The following is a 16,928-nucleotide window of genomic DNA, read 5'->3' as shown; positions in this document are numbered from 1 at the left end:
TATTTGGTTTAATTTGGGTTGAATGCGTTTATGGCAAGAGTGTGCGCGAGCGCGTGAGCGTAATAGAGTAAGACGTGTTACCAAAAAGAAAAAGAAAGGTAAAACACATATACAGATAGAAACACGGATTGCTATCGGTTAAACACGTTGGGGAATGATTTCGATGTGGAGGTGTCTCATACACATGGTAGCATTTGAGTGAATATCACAAAAGTTCCAAAAGGGGTTTGAACGTAGAAATTTCGACAAGACTGGACAATGTGGACCATTTAATCACATACAACAGAAGTTTATCACCAAAAACTTCGAACATATTTGGTAAGCAACCCACGGAAAAGACACGGTTACTTGCACTAGGGAGCCATACGAACCTACGCTCTCGGAAAGCTACCTAAGCCTCAACCACCGTAGAGTTGCTGTCAATTTCGAGATAGATTTCCGACTTTTGAATGACGGGTTCCTCGGATAGTTGGTCCAATTCATTGCCGATCGATTTGGGAATGCTAGGCTCTTTGGAAACTGATCGTTCCGCCGAGGATCGCTTTGAACGTATAGGTGGAGGAACCGTCAGATAGCGATAGTATGGAATTGGATGGCAGTGTTGCGGATCATCTGCAATCGGGGTAATTTCAAAATAAACAATAATCAATAGGGATTCTCCGATGTATTAAGTGAACGTTATCCTCTGTATTTTAACGCTCCAATCGTGGTATCTTTAAATGTTTGTATTGTTTAGATTGACGAAATAAGTCATAACCGGTACGTTAGAATAACAGGAGGATAATTCACACCATTCATCACAAGAATCCACAAGAACCTGAAATCAACTGTTATCTGCCTCCACCTCTGTAACGTTCAGCTGTAATAAAGCGTTATAATCTAACCAATACATATAACCTCCACCGCAACAAGAAGTTTGTTGCCAAAATAGCCAAAATAGTTTGTAACCGTTGTTTTGAAATTTTGTCCTTTTGATAAAGAATAAATTTCGCTCTGGTTGCAGTGGAATGGGTTACTCACTTCTATCGATGTTACGCTGCAGATGGGCGGCCACCCGGTGGCGGGCATCGTTGAACTCCAGATGCAGACCTAGCCGTAACAGGGTCGTGTTCTTCTCCACCAGGTCAGTGATTTCCATCTCGATTTTGTTGCCCAGCACTTGCGATCGCTACAATGCACAATATGAGAACATGTATTCCCGTTACACCCCTAGGCGGGGATTCCAATGGGAACTCACCTGGTTGGAGGCTCGGAACTCCTCGATGGTCATCTGTGTGAGCAGGGATTTCACCAGCGTTACGATCACCGGCGGGCTGATGAAATTTGTTTCCACGTTGAGTACCCGCAGGGTGTGGTTGCGTTCGATCGCGGCCGCCAGCAGCAGGGCGGTGCGATCGGTCAGGCCGACGTTGGTCAGCGAGAGGACTTCCAGGTGGGTATTGCTCTGCAGGGCCTCGAACATCTTCTCGTACTGCTCGTCGGAAATGGTCTGGAAGTGAGGAAGAATAGAGAAACCGGTGAGTTATGGTAAGGTTTTATTCTTAAGTTGTAATGCCGAATATGACTCTACATGTGGCTGATAAAATTCACAAAACTGCAATACATTCAATGAGCGATACCCACTGTAATGAACTGTCGTTAATTGGGTTCTTTAGGGGTATCCAGATTATTGCATAATCCGATTCTCCGCCCAAAAATTGGTCGAAATCCAAAACTATTTTTAAAATTAATTTAAAGGTTGTATGGGGAAATTTTTTTGTTCGGGTCGAACTGTCATTTTATCGATTGAACTGTCATTCTATCCACGGAAATTAAAACTGTTTAGTTAATTTAACCATCAAAACAAAGTTATTGGAATCCAATAAATTCACGTCATATTCAGAAAAATGAGCTCTTTTGATTAGGCTATAGAAAATAACAATATTTTATTCACTAAACAACCCAATTGATGCACAAATCCTGCGACTGCAAAGGTCCTGATAGAATCAAACTCTACATGCGATGTGAAGATGAAGGCCCTAAGACATAATGCTGCGTCAAACTAAACCCTCTAATTGTTTGGTATGTCCAGGATATCCGAGAAGCTCAACTAGTTAGTTGAACCTAAATCACAATGAAACAACCCAGTACCTACGGACCCATACCATGTAGCCAATGGGAAATATGATTGGGTCGAGGGGAAAGTCCAAAATAGCGACAATTAGACGACGGGAAACTTCTAGAGCTTTATAGTCGCCAAGATCAACGGGGTTTTCACCAGCACCTGGTAAGTGATTCCTTAATAGTCGACAGAGCTGTTCACGCACATGGCTTACTATATCTAGGTGGGAGCCAAGGATTATTTCCTAACTGAGCCTTATGCACACACCAGTATGGACTTACCCTTGCGGGGGACATGGTCAGGAAGCGAAAAGAGCCTAGAATTGGCGCGAGCTCAGCAGTTAGTACTAGTTAGGTTCTACAAAAGCCCACACATCCAGAAGCAAGTCTGTAAAAGTGACCTTATACCGCATCCCTAGTGACTTAGCCCAGTTATGAGTACATCGGGTACGGTAGCAACGGCATTTTATTCTCTCAGTAGGGCTGGGAGACACGGGCCTAAAAAGGTGGGTGGACTAATTTCGGCACTGCATTCCGTTCCATTAAACCTTAGCGATGCCTTAGCGTACATTTCCGACCAGTATCCAGCTTGAACAACTAACTGGGTGGAAGTAAGTTGAGATGAACACTCCTGATTAGAGTTCTTCCGGTTTTCAGCTCAACCCTCGTAAGGGACTTTGCCTTGGTTCCCAATGTTTCTATCAGGATCATTGGTGACTATTTCAATCGCATAAAGGGACAGCAGCTTCATGAAAGACCCACAGACATGAATTCTAGAGCTAGCACAAATGAGAGAGCGCGAGCTACCCCAGTCAGGGGATGCACGTGGCGGAACAGCATCGACGAAGGAAACACAGATGAGTGGCACAGACTTCACGCGGACGCTGAACCACGACAGGAGTGAGCTACCAAAGATGTTGGTAGTCACCGAGCAGCACAACGAGCTGATCGAATGAACCAACAGGCTCTGCTGAAACTCCACAAGTCGGTGACTCTGGTCAAGAAGGAGTACGATCTTTTGGACGTGGAGTGAAACGCGGTCAATGCGTGCACCATACGTGGAGAGATCTCCCGTAAATGAACATTATTTTCTTTACCGGAAGCTTGATATCATGACGAGACGTAGGAGAGGGGGCAAACCGCGAATGACAGGAGCTGAATGGCCGAAACCTGCCAGATAAGCGTGGCCCGCTGAAGGCAAGAGGTGTCCTACAGAGGACAGCAGACCGTTACCTGCTACACCGCGCCAGAGGCCGCTGGTAACAAGGCCCCTAAATAGGAAGGAACAAGGAGATAAACCTCAAAAGGAGCCCGTCTTTTATATGTGAATTTACCAGTGAGATTCGGATGCGCGCAAGTATGGTGGGCGAGAGCGATTCGCTTGAAAGAGTGAGCAACACTCGCGCTTGGTCTACCCACTACCCAAAACAAGAGGAACTGCCCAGCAAACACACGATAGTATATGATGTTGCATAGGATGCAAAAGTGGAGGCGATATACGTACACTTTACACACGGGTAATAGCAGCATGTACGCATATGGCCTCCACTTTAGCATCCTATGCAACATCATATAAGACTTTGTGTTAGCTGGGTGGCTTGGTGTGGTGAAAATGTTTAAATCCACAGTGTGGTCGATAAACTGATGCTACAGCTTGCGCCACAGTGAATCTCTACGGTGAAATGCCATCTTTGCAGAGGTGCGCTGGTCTTCAAGATTAAGGCGGATAAGTACATCGATGTACCCAGGGCGTTGAAAGGTGAAGGAGGCTGCTGAAGAAGGAATCAACGCTAAAAGGTACCTTCTACAAGGAGCCAGCTGCATTTGGGCGAGAAGATGCAGGCCAGAGCTCTGACGGCTAAGTCGACTCTGCAGTGTAAACACCTGGACGAGGCTGAGAAGCTCGCAGCCTATAAGCAGCCGGCCGCGCAAAGCGTGCTGCAAGTGTTTTCAGAAAAGTCATAAGTCATGGGCGTGCAAGGAATAGGAATGTAAGAAGGGCGTAGAAGTGGGTCACATCGCAAAGGAGTGCAATGCGATACCAATATGCACAATTTGCATAGCGAACAGGGGTCCTACGACGGGAGGGCCTAAATGCCCAGGGTCTAGGCAATAAACGCAAGACAGCCAAATATAGTGCAGGTCGCACAGCTGAACCTAAATCATTTGTGCGGCCTCACAACAGTTGCAACGTTGAAATCGTTCGCGCGATGGGCTGATGTACCCACTAGCGAGCAGATAGCAAGAAGTTCAACAGAAGGAACACGACGTGGCGCAGCACCGGTCGAGGAAGCGCAGATGTTTGGCGCGGATTTCACGCGGGCACTAAACCACAACAGTAGTGGGCTACCAAAGATGTTGGTAATTGCCGGATAGCTGGGCCAGCTGATTGGCTATACCAGCGGGCGGACTGCCATCAACAAGGACCTGAAACAGGGCCTGCTGATGCTTCGCAAATAGTTGGCTCTGGCCAAAAAGTAGTATGATCTCCTGGTCGAAGAGCGGAGTACGGCTGACGCGAACAGGGAAAAGTGGTCCACCCAAACGAACAGCTTCTTCTTCGCTGGAAACGCAACGATGGCGCATGAGACCATACAGGTCTCCAGAGCCATAGTGGAAAAAGCGTCTGACATGGCGCTAGAAGGCGGGTGGAAAGCCGAAGAGGAAGAATAACCCTTGGATAACGGTTGGAAAGAAGAAGGAAGTGATAAAAATAAAACCAGCAAACAAGTGCAAACGGAGCGACGCGCTGGTCTTCAAAGCTGAGGCGAATACATTCACCGAGGTGCTGAGGGCCATGTGAGGCAACCATTGTCTCTGACCGCTGTGCGCAGATGTAAAAACAAAAAGTTCTGGCTGAAAAATTGCAGGTGAGAGTCTAGGCGGCGGAGGCGGCACTCCAGTGCAAAAATCTGGACGAGATCACCGATGCAGAGGAGCTCGCAGTAGTCATGAAGTAGCAGTGTGAGGTGGATGCACCAAGTGCATCAATCCGTCTGCAAAAAGGCCCTGCAGGCACGCATATCGCTACGATCAAGCTTCCTGTAGGTGAACAAGACGACTGCAGTCGGCAAGATCAGAGTTGGCTAGTCAGTGTGTCCGTTCCGCGTCTACGATAAAAAGGAGGCGTGCTTCAAGTGCTTCGAACAACGACACAAACCGTGGGCGTGTAATGTCCCCGACAAGAGCAATCTCTGCAAAAAGTGCGGAGTTGAAGGCCACATCGTCAGAGGGTGCAACTTAGTATCAAAATGCCTTATTTGCACGGCGTAAAAGGGTCACGCGACGAGCGGGCCTAAATGTCCAGGCAAGCAAAGAGGTCGGACCTTCTAATGCAGGTTACATAGCTAAACCTGAACGACTACAACAGTGTTTCTATGGCAGTCAGTGGCCTACTAGTGGATCCGTACCACATCCCTCCCTATAACGGAAACTGGGTGGCGGATAAGGCCAAGCTAGCGGCAATTTGTACGACCGGTCGTTTCCTGATCCAGGAAATAGTTTCCACGTCGCATGAGGGTTTCGCAATCGCAATAATCAACGGGGTGTACTACCGCGGTTGTCACACCGGTATACTGGTGGTGTCCAGAAATCGTAGAACTCTGCGCATCCTGCCTCAGAGCTAGAAGGAGGATGGAAAGAGCTTGCACCGATGATCTCTGCCAGGCTGTCATCACGAAGGCCGGTGGAAATAGCGGGTGACTTTAATGCCTGGGCCGTGGAATGGGGAAGCCGTTTCACGAACCAGCGAGGTCAGAGTGGTCGCGGAGAGGAAGTCCCGGTAGCGGTGCTGCCGTGGCGTCGGTCTACTGGGTTGGATCCGAGCCCGCGGTTGGAAAGGGGTCTCCGGCAAGGGTCGGGGTAGGTGAGACCCTGCTGTCTGCAACCTTCGGGCGCATCTGATAGGGCCTGAAGGGTAGTGATACTCTTCCTTACGGGCAGGTCAGATCGGGTTGCACGTGGGCATCAGTTCTTGAGGTGTGCAAAGCAGTTGGGCGCGGGCGGGGTCGACCCTGCCCGCCTTCCGAGAACAAAGAGAGTGGCGAGGACCACTCGGGAAACTGGCTAAGCGCCAGCATGCTACCGTGGTGGACTCTCCAGAACGAGTCATCGATGTTCGTTGCTGCTAGGCTACGCAGCTAACCTTGAGGGTGCGATGTGCACTAGCCCCTCTCTGAAGCAATACCTTCTTGGTGGTTCGGGAGAGACGAAGGGTTTGGCAACCATAGGAGTGTGTTTTAGTGGGTTGAGAAGAGAGTAGTCCTGGCTTTTACTAGTGTTGCAGAAGACGGCCTTAACCCCACACTACCCTAACCTTCCTGTTAGGGTGTCTGTTGAGCATATTTTTCCCCCTATGGTTTAGAAGGAAAAAAAGGCAGTCATCACGACCCCTTGGGGTGATGCCTACAGAGTAGTCATGGACAAACCGAAGGACACGTCAGCACTCCCATAACGCTCCCCCGAGATGCTGGAAGGATTGTGGAAACGTTGTTCGTGCGTCACGATATAATACCATAGGCCCTCATCCCCTATGGCCAAACCGGCCAAAGCGAGCTGCCCCGGTGACGAAGGACGAGCTCATCGCAATAGCGAAGTCGCCTCAGTTGACCAAGGCTTCGTGTCCGGATGGTATCCCGACAATACCCATTCAGACGGCCATTGAGGCTAGCCCTGACATGCTCAGAATGGTTTGGCAGATGTGGGTGGACTCAGCCGAATTTACGAAGGGAAGGAAAAGACAAAGACTGGTTCTACTGCCCAAACCCGGGAGCTATCTGGCGATCCATTGACATGCAGACCTACATATCTGTCTACTGGACATCGCCGGAAAATTGTTGGAGAGTATGATTCTGTCGAGGATGACGGTCGATACCGAGAAACCAGATGACTCTGGGCTCTCGGATAACAAGTTTGGCTTCCAGAAGGGTCGATAGACGGTAGACGTTAAGGCTATAACCAAATTGGACGAGATAGCGGTCCAAAAGAAGCTAACGGGAATCCACTACTACGCGGTCGTCACACTGGAGAATGCCGCTATCGAGTGCGCCATACACTACCTAGGAGTCCCGGTTCACCTATTGCGGATACTAGAAAGCTGCTTCCAGAATAGGGTGCTAAACTTTGACATCGAGAAGGTGAAAGTAGCTACAACATCACCGCGGGGTACCTTAGGGGTCCATTCTGGGTCTGGTTCTATAGAACGCGGTGTATGATGGCGAATTGAGGCTCACACTTCCTCCTGACGTATAGCTGGTTGGCTTTAGCGATGATATTACAATCGTGGTATACGGTGAGTCAATAGAGGAAGTAGAGTTTAGAGCAACGCACGCGATATACATAGTGCTAGACTGGATAAGGTCGAGAGAGCTGGTACTCACGCACCACAAAACGGAGATGGTAGTGGTGAACAACCGCAAGTCTGAAGAATAGACAGTGGTCACCACGGGCGGGTGCACGATCAACTCCAAGCGCTCACTGAAGCCACTGGGAGTCATGACCAATGACAAGCTGAAATTCCGTTGAATGTCAAACTATTTTAACCACCTACCTTAATATTATTCAGGTTCACATCCACCAGCGAGCTGTCGTCGTCCTTTATTCTCTTGATCGTTTCCTCCGGGTCGGTCATGTTGGGCTTTTCTGCGGGGTACACTTTCTGAATGGAGGACTTGGTGATGCCGTCCCATCCCAGTCCGACCGGTTGGCCCTTGTTGAGCAACGATGCGTGGTACTGATCCTGATTCATCATCGAGTGGAACCCGAGAATGGCAGCCAGATCGATAATTTCCTCCTGGGTGGCGTCGTTCAGCGCTTGCTCGTACTCGTCACCCATATCGATGGCAATCTGTTCTGCGGCTTCCTGGAGCTTCCGCTCCACCGGGGGTGGAATCCACTAAAAGTAGGAATCGGTTGGTTAAGTGTTGAACAGCTGGTAGATAATTTCAACAGTGTAGTTATACCTTTTTGCCTCGAACCATTCCCGGTACGAATGGTTCCAATTCGGGTTTATCCGGTGTTTCCAGAGCCTGTTTGTTGATGTGATCTATAAGCTTTTTCCGGTCCAAGGGACCGGTGGGATCCTTGGTACACTCGTAGTTGGTTCTCTGGCTTGGGGGCAAAAATGAATCCTGAAAGAAGAGGCAATCAATTTAGATATGAACAACTCTGTTAAAATTGTCGAGTGTAACGAGTAGATTTCACTTACATCAGGATCGACTTCCTTGGCCAGCATGGTGATCTCCTCCGGGGAGAGCTGTGCCAACAGTTCGTCCACGTCAACATCATCGTACGCACCGAGATCTTTGCCGTAGAGCTTGGCGGGTGTTGTGATGGTTTTGGTTGTGGTGGATGATGAAGTCTGGGGACAGAGACAAAGAAAACAGAGAAACATTATGATAACTGTTTTGTTTTTGTAATGTTCGAAACAGGTGCGAAACCAAAGGGCTTGCATTGCATTGCAGCCGTTGAAATTCGCTCAGGTGTGAAATAAGAAAAAAAAACAGGCTGGTGTTTACGTCTTTCGGCTTTTGCGTGACCAAAGCCAAAGTATGTCGGTCGGCGTTTTCTTTCGGTTTAGTTTGATTAATTATTTTAATCGAATCACTGTTACCCACATCCAGTTTACGTAAGGTGCACGTGTAGCCGTACTGTGAGGGCGGCACCATAAATTTAAGCAATTTGAAAGTATTAGAACTTTTGTAATTTCACTTATTTTAAATTACAACATTATCTCGATTTGTTTTGCTTCATCTCTCTTCTCGAGCACGGTGGTAAGTAGCGCCAATCAGCTGCTCGCTAATTTTAAATGCCTTAAATAGACGCGCTGACCGCCAGCAGCCAGTGGTCTCAGAGTTGCTTCCTTATGGTACTTTTAACGACCATCGTGTTTACCTTTTCGGTCGGTATAGGTATTTAGCCAGTTACCTGACTATACGGATGGACAAGGTTTGGTGCTTGCCCGAACATTTTGTTTACATTGAGGATGCAGGAACGAACGCTATACCTACAAGCATCAACCTTGAATGCGGGCTTTCACACTGAGGATGAGCGTTTCCAAGATGAGGATTGAGGGTGTGGTGGAACGCAGCGACCCGTCAACGTGAGATATGATTGGACTCGTGAGAACACGATATAACTGCAATGCATGTATGCAGTTCCATCGTTGATTCATTTGTCTTCAAAAGCAGGGACAGTGTTGAGGGGCTTAACTTGCCAATTTCCTAAAAGTTTTTATTTCCTTTCCATTATGTCAAGCCTCGGACGGCGAGACAAGCCCAAATGTTTGAAATAGACTTTTTTTTAGTCGAGTCGAGTCAAGTACGAGACACTGTAGATGATCTCACAGTTGAGGACGAAATACGTATCTGTCAAGGATGCAAATACTTAGTGGAATATAAAAATATAACATAACCCGGTTTTCTTTTCCTTAGTGTAAATGGTGTTGTCATGATATTTGATCATTGCGAGATGGCATGATGAGCAAAACGGAAGTGACGGTACAAGGGCTAAGATGTCTGTTAATCGTGGCGGTCATGATCAATAACAGTGCTGATAGTCTTTGGGATCATTAGAGTTCATATCTTATATTAAACATACGTCACTACATCGACATTTTTATAAACATCATGTGATCTCAGCAAATCAATAAATCCAGCTATTTAAATAGACACATTGCATAAAAAATGGAAAAAGTGAAAATAATTAGAAATCACATACATGCTTGAACCATCTTCTGGTAACAAAAGGTTTCTCTTGGCTTCGACTCTCGCCAAAAAGATGAATGAACTGCACTGCCATCGGCACCAAAGATCTCCTAAATTCATTACACCGCACCGCAGAAGTAGAAAAAAAAAAAACAAGCAGGAAACTGAAACAATCACCTGTTACGATATGTATCTATCGCAAACAGTCAGTAGATGAGTAGGTAAAGCGTTGCACTGCACTCGCGGCGCGATGAGCCACAAAACGTGCGCCAGTTCATCAGCATTACCAGGTGGTTGTGTAGATTCATGGTGTAAGGAAAGGAAATTCAATGGTAACATAAACTATGGATCAATTCAAGTTTTGGTGAAATCAAAATCTTTGAAATTGTTTGTATATGTGTTCTTATATAAAGCTCATGTTAAATTTATGATTCGATTTTATTTGAATTTCAAAACAACTCAAATTAAATTTAATTTCGAAGTTTTTGATTTACAACTTTCCTTTCAGTTTTTCGATTCCAAGTTTCTCTCTTATTCTTCCAAAACAAAAATGAAGTATTTATTCCTTAAAAAAACAGGAATCACTCTGTACTTTTATGAAACATTGAAATGTCGTCATCGCAATACCGTTTCTTGATCTTACAGATACCAACCGAGTATCGACCTTACCAAGTAACGATAATGATGATAGTTTTTTTACTGTGATAATTTGGCTGTTCATTTCGACTCATTAGTCGGCATAATCAGTCGGTAGTACGGGGCGGTGAGAGGCCAATTTTCTAGTGTTATTGAAACAAGAGAAGGAAGTACACACAGTACGAGCTGTCGTGATGTGCTCTCTGAACGAAGCACTACTCTGTGTTTGGTTGTTTGTCTTTGGCGTTTGCCGTGATGCTTCTGCTGCTGCTGAATGTAAGTTTCATTTTCTCTTCGGTAATAATAGGTGTGAATCTCTGGCGGCCTGCCGAGATTTATGATGAGAATGCATAGCATCGCCCATAATTGAGGTCGCTGGTGAAAGATAGATGAAAGTAATTCTTTTCATAAATTGCTAATAGCATATGATGGGATAATTCAGGTTTGGGATCGCATGTCTTCATTGCTTTTTATGTTTCGATTTTTACTTTTTACTATTTCAACTACTATTGAAAACTTTCAGTGCTGTGCGTCCAGGGGGTGGTAAGGGGCCGGCGTAAGCGATTCCCGTACTGAGCGATTGTTCATCACCGCTTTGACCTGTGGATACTGGACAGATCAATATGCCATCGACTGCTTTTATTTCTTTACTGTATCTGCACCACCATGACCCTCTGGGTCTGCCTCTACTGAGATGTAAAGCTACTAATTCGGCACTGCAGTCTTGGGAAATTTAAACTAATGTTTTAGATTTTTCCCAACGTTTCGGCTCGTGTTAGAGTCTTCTTTGGGGGATAATACTGGTTATTCGTGTTTCGTTATCCCCTGAAGAATCTATGCAATCGGGTCGGCGAATCGGGTTAGTCATTAATGTGTCGAAAACAAAGACAAAAGCATGATGGCAAAGGGCTCCAGGGAGGTGATATCGAGGCAGTTGAAGTACTCGTGTAGGTACTTGGGGCGACAACGACACCAGCAGAGAAATTCAGAGACGCATTGTGGTAGGAAATCGAGCTTACTTTGGACTCCGCAAAACTCTACGATCGAACAAAGTTCGCCGTCACACGAAGTTAACTATCTACAAAATGCTGATTAGACCGGTAGTCCTCTATGGGCACGAAGCATGGTTTCTACGTGCAGAGGACCAACGCCCCCTTGGAGTTTTCGAACGGAAGGTGTTAGTGCAGATTAGGGCCCATATAGCCGAGGCGGTAAACGCACGGGTATTCAGCATGACCATGCTGAGGGTGACGGGTTCGATTCCCGGTCGGTCCAGGATCTTTTCGTAAAGGAAATATCCTTGACTTCCTTGGGCATAGAGTATCTTCGTGCCTGCCACACGATATACGCATGCAAAATGGTCATTGGCAGAGGAAGCTCTCAGTTAATAACTGTGGAAGTGCTAACACTAAGCTGAGAAGCAGGCTTTGTCCCAATGAGGACGTTACGCCAAGAAGAGAGAGAGAGAGTGCTAGTGCAGATGGAAGCGGGACTTGGAGCAGGCGAGTGAACTAAGAACTACATCAGCTGCTGCGAGAACCAACCATCACCCACGTCACGACAATCGGGAAACTACCCGATCAGAAAGGCATAACAAAAACATAACATAATTATATAAACGGTTGATATCTATATCAAGGTTTGTTATATTTAGATATATTTGTTGGAATTGGTACGACAACTAGTTTGTATTATTGCAAGGTTCTAACAAAGTCAGTTACAATAAATGAATATGTGGTTTGATCATCATTACATAAATATTATAACAAACTCAGTAACAATTTTTAATACACAATGTGTAACTAATCAATATTTTTTTGGTAGTGTTTAGTGCGTAAATTAACCGCTGTATGGCGCCATTGTGTTAAGAAATTACACAATTGTTGATATCCTTTATTATATGAACTACCAAAAAAGCTTATGTCTTCATCAAATTTGTACAGAAAACTTATGACTTTGGAAGGTGTAAAATGAGAAAAGCAACTTCACCATTTCGTGATGATATTGGGTAATTTTAAATGTTTCTTATCATGATCCAGATCACCTGCACAGTTCATATGTTCAGCAAAGTTGTTCATGATTCTAGAAATTCTCGAATGGTGTAAAATTGTATGCACAATTTCACTACTACGAGCTATGTTATATGTTAAATCTCATTATTCTGCTGTCCTAGGGAGTTCGGATCATCACTCATCAGCGAAGTGGTCGAGAAGTCCTTGGCTCTCAAGTGGAAAATGTTATATGTAATTGAACCTCAGCGTTTACATTTCTGTACAGGATTTTGTACATTTCTTACAGGTTGTCTGTTTATTATGGATGGCCACGGAGTACACAGTAAATAATTTTGTAATATCCAGGCGCGTAAATTCTGGCGATGTATCTATTTTTGGATGTAATTTCTGTCGAATACATCATTTTCCAACAATTATCACACTTATCATGTACACCCTGGTTGGCAACGGAAAGTGTCGATAAACCGGTTTCAGCAGATACCTAGAAGCAGTATTATATTCATCATGCTTATTCCAACTCGGTGAAATGGTCGAGTGGTAAAGTATATGCTTCACAATCAACGGATCAATGTACGAATCCATGCCAATATTTTACCTATAAATTATTCATCTATCGATTCGGCTCTATAGCGATTGCTAGACCCACTTTCAAGCTGCGGCGGCTAATTTGCTGCGTGGAAAGAATGTAATCTTACATCACTGTTTCGACGCGACTGATGTGCAGCGAAAATGACGTGATATTACAAGAATTTTTTTGCTGTGTACATTCAGGGAATATTTCTAGAGATATTAAAAATATTTCTCTTGTAGGTCTTCTAGGGAGCACACTAGAAGTTCTTCCAGAGATCTCTCCGAGAGTTTTCTCAACGATTCTTACGTGATTTTTTACTGACGATCACGTAAGTCAAATATTCAAATATTTCTCCAAAAGTTCTTAAAGAGATTTCCCCTAGAGTTCGTCTAGAAATTGCGGTGGGAGAATTCTCCAAGGATTTCTTAAGAAAAGCTTCCGATGATTTCTACAAAAAAATACTCTAAAGATTCCTACGGTAATTCCTCCAAGGAATTCCTCTAGAGATTTTTTACAATAATTTTTAAAGGATTCTTCCAGGAATTTCTGCAAAAATTCCATAAGAAATACCTCCACGTATTCTTCCGGATAATCCTCTAAGGAAATTTTCAACAATTCCTCCATGATTTTTTCCAGACCTCCTCTTTGAATTATTCAAAGAACTTTGCTCCAAGGATTTGTTGAAAGATTATTTTATATACATGTTGGGATCCCAAGTAAACCACTCCTATGAACCATCATCTCTGATCATACACACTTAAATTGAATCGCCGACCTCAGCAAACGGATTGCCGAGAATCCAACAGCCGAGAATACGGTAATTAGTTTCACTGAATCTCGGTAAAAGTTTTACCGAGTTGTCGTTAAAACTTTGCCGAACAGCGAAACGAAGTGTATTGATATCCCCTTGGATTCTCTGAACGCTTTGTGATCGAAAACAAAATACTTTAAGTATTTATCGAAAGATTTCTTTACATGACAATTACCAATACACCAATGACTCATTATGGAAATGCTTTTGTCTATCCTTTTAAAAATTCATTCATAAATTCAAGGGAATATTCCTGCAAGAATTTGCGGTGGATATTCCTACCGAAACATTCACCACTTAAGCGCCATAATACTACGAAACAACTTTGCAGAAGGCATATCATGAAATAATAATGAAATAAACCATGCGTAACAAACGCTTTAAACATTTAAATAAACGCTGGCACAACTAGTGCTTAACCCAAATTCATTGGGAGCACCCGCATACTCGCCGATCTACTGAAGGACCGCGGGTTCAGCATCGTAGCGCTGCAGGAGGTGTGTTGGACAGGATCCATGGTGCGAACGCTTAGAAGTAATCATACCACCTACCAGAGCTGTGGCAACACACGCGAGCTGGGAACAGCTTTCATCGTGATGGGTGATATGCAGAGGCGCGTGATCGGTTGGTGGCCGATCGACGAAAGAATGTGCAGAATGATGATCAAAGGCGGATTCTTCAACTTCAGTATAATAATCGTGCACAGCCCACACTCCGGAAGTACTGATGATGGCAAGGACGCATTTTACGCGCAGCTCGAACGCGAGTACGATCGCTGCCCAAGCCACGACGTCAAGATCATCATAGGGGATTTGAACGCTCAGGTAGGCCAGGAGGAGGAATTCAGACCGACGATTGGTAAGTTCAGCGCCCACCAGCAGACGAATGAAAACTGCCCACGACTCATTGATTTCGCCGCCTCCAAAAATATGGCCATACGTAGCACCTTTTTCCAACACAGCCTCCCTTATCGTTACACCTGGAGATCACCACAGCAGACGGAATCTCAAATCGACCACGTTCTGATTGACGGTCGGCACTTCTCCGACATTATCGACGTCAGGACCTATCGAGGCGCCAACATCGACTCCGACCACTATCTGGTGATGGTCAAACTACGTCCAAAACTCTCCGTCATCAACAATGTACGATACCGGCGACCGCCACGGTACAACCTAGAGCGACTGAAGCAACCGGATGTCGCCTCAGCATACGCGCAGAATCTCGAGGCCGCGTTGCCAAACGAGGGCGAGCTCGATGAGGCCCCTCTAGAGGACTGCTGGAGTACAGTGAAAGCAGCCATCAACGACGCAGCCGCGAGCACCATCGGGTACGTGGAACGGAATCGACGGTACGAATGGTTCGACGAAGAGTGCAGAACGGTTTTGGAGGAGAAGAATGCAGCGAGGGCGGTAATGCTGCAGCAAGGGACTCGACAGAACGTGGAACGTTATAAACAGAAGCGGAAACAGCAGACCCGCCTCTTTCGGGAGAAAAAGCGCCGCCTGGAAGAAGCGGAGTGTGAAGAAACGGAACTGCTGTGCCATTCCCAAGAAACACGGAAGTTCTATCAGAAGCTCAACGCATCCCGCAACGGCTTCGTGTCGCGATCCGAAATATGCAGGGATAAAGACGGAGGCCTCTTGACGGACGGACGTGAGGTGATCGAAAGGTGGAAGCAGCACTTCGAACAGCACCTGAACGGCGTGGAGAACGTAGGCACGGGAGCCCACGGCAACGGAGGCAACGACGACGCCAGTGCAGCGGAGGACGGAAATGAACCAACTCCCACGCTGATGGAAGTTAAGGATGCCATTCACCAGCTCAAAACCAACAAAGCAGCTGGTAAGGATGGTATCGCAGCTGAACTCATCAAGATGGGCCCAGAAAAGTTGGCCACCTGTCTGTATCGGCTGATAGTCAGGATCTGGGAAACCGAACAGCTACCGGAGGAGTGGAAGGAAGGGGTAACCTGCCCCATTCACAAGAAAGGCGATCATTTGGAATGTGAGATCTTCAGGGCGATCACTATTTTGAATGCTGCCTACAAAGTGCTATCCCAGATCATCTTCCGTCGTCTGTCACCTAAAACGAATGAGTTCGTGGGAAGTTATCATGCCGGCTTCATCGACGGCCGATCGACAACGGACCAGATCTTTACCGTACGGCAAATCCTCCAGAAATGCCGTGAATATCAGGTCCCAACGCATCACCTGTTCATCGACTTCAAAGCGGCATACGACAGTATCGACCGCGCAGAGCTATGGATAATCATGGACGAAAACGGCTTTCCTGGGAAGCTGACTAGACTGATTAAAGCAACGATGGACGGTGTGCAAAACTGCGTAAGGGTTTCGGGTGAACTATCTAGTTCATTCGAATCTCGCCGGGGACTGCGACAAGGTGATGGACTCTCATGTCTACTCTTCAACATCGCTCTGGAAGGTGTGATAATTTCACAAAATTATGGAGAAATATTGTTGATTCAGTTTTATCTTGAATTTGATGTAATACTAAATAAATGAAATAATTTGATCTTCCTTTTTTGATTTTTTATATCTCATTTTGTTATAAGCTTGTTATAATTGTATCAAGACCTGTTATGATTATGTTATGGTTAGAGCAATTCTAGTTATATCTTTTGTTATTTTAACACCTAACCCGCGAATTTTATAACTCATTCTGTTATGAAAAATCTTTGAAATAAATAACTTAATCGGTTATAATTTTGTTATGCCTTTCTGATCGGGTACGGTGGGCGAGTCATGTCATCAGGATAACGGATAGCAACTCGACTGGTTCTCGAGAGTCATCCGACCGGAAGAAGAAGACATGGTACCGCTGCAAGGTTGGTCGATCAAGTGGAAGACGATTTGTGGACCCTTCACAGAGTGCGGAACTGGAGACACACAGCCATGGATGGAGTAGAATGAAGACGACTCCTACGTACAGCAGAGGACACTCAGACCGGTAAGGTTTTCAGATACTCAAACACTCTCAGCATAGTATTGCTAAATACCTGCTTGAATACCGCTTCGGCTACACGGGTTTCAATATAATATGTTTTCTCACATGCAAACTCAGATTACCAAAAT

General features: G+C 45.6%; 1 protein-coding gene across 20 annotated transcripts in view; it reads right to left on the bottom strand.

Annotated features, from left to right (window-relative positions):
* The window catches only part of LOC109425098 (tropomodulin-1), a 283,267-nt gene that overhangs the window by 34,140 nt on the left and 232,199 nt on the right, over nucleotides 1–16,928 (bottom strand). For 18 of the 20 annotated variants that reach the window (XM_062845577.1, XM_029861765.2, XM_029861763.2 and 15 more), the window contains 5 exons: nucleotides 8,306–8,458; nucleotides 8,061–8,228; nucleotides 7,649–7,993; nucleotides 1,238–1,489; nucleotides 1,021–1,168 (listed from right to left, as the gene is read on the bottom strand). In XM_062845577.1, the coding sequence (XP_062701561.1) occupies nucleotides 1,021–1,168; nucleotides 1,238–1,489; nucleotides 7,649–7,993; nucleotides 8,061–8,228; nucleotides 8,306–8,458 (1,066 nt within the window). Of the gene's footprint in view, nucleotides 1–371; nucleotides 613–1,020; nucleotides 1,169–1,237; nucleotides 1,490–7,648; nucleotides 7,994–8,060; nucleotides 8,229–8,305; nucleotides 8,459–16,928 lie in introns of all 20 variants that reach the window. The other 2 variants (XM_062845575.1, XM_029861769.2) reach the window with 1 other exon arrangement.

This window comes from Aedes albopictus, chromosome 1 (assembly GCF_035046485.1).
Source record: "Aedes albopictus strain Foshan chromosome 1, AalbF5, whole genome shotgun sequence".
Taxonomy (NCBI): domain Eukaryota; kingdom Metazoa; phylum Arthropoda; class Insecta; order Diptera; family Culicidae; genus Aedes; species Aedes albopictus.
Note: the sequence above shows the minus strand (reverse complement) of the source record. Positions and strands in the feature narration are given on the sequence as shown.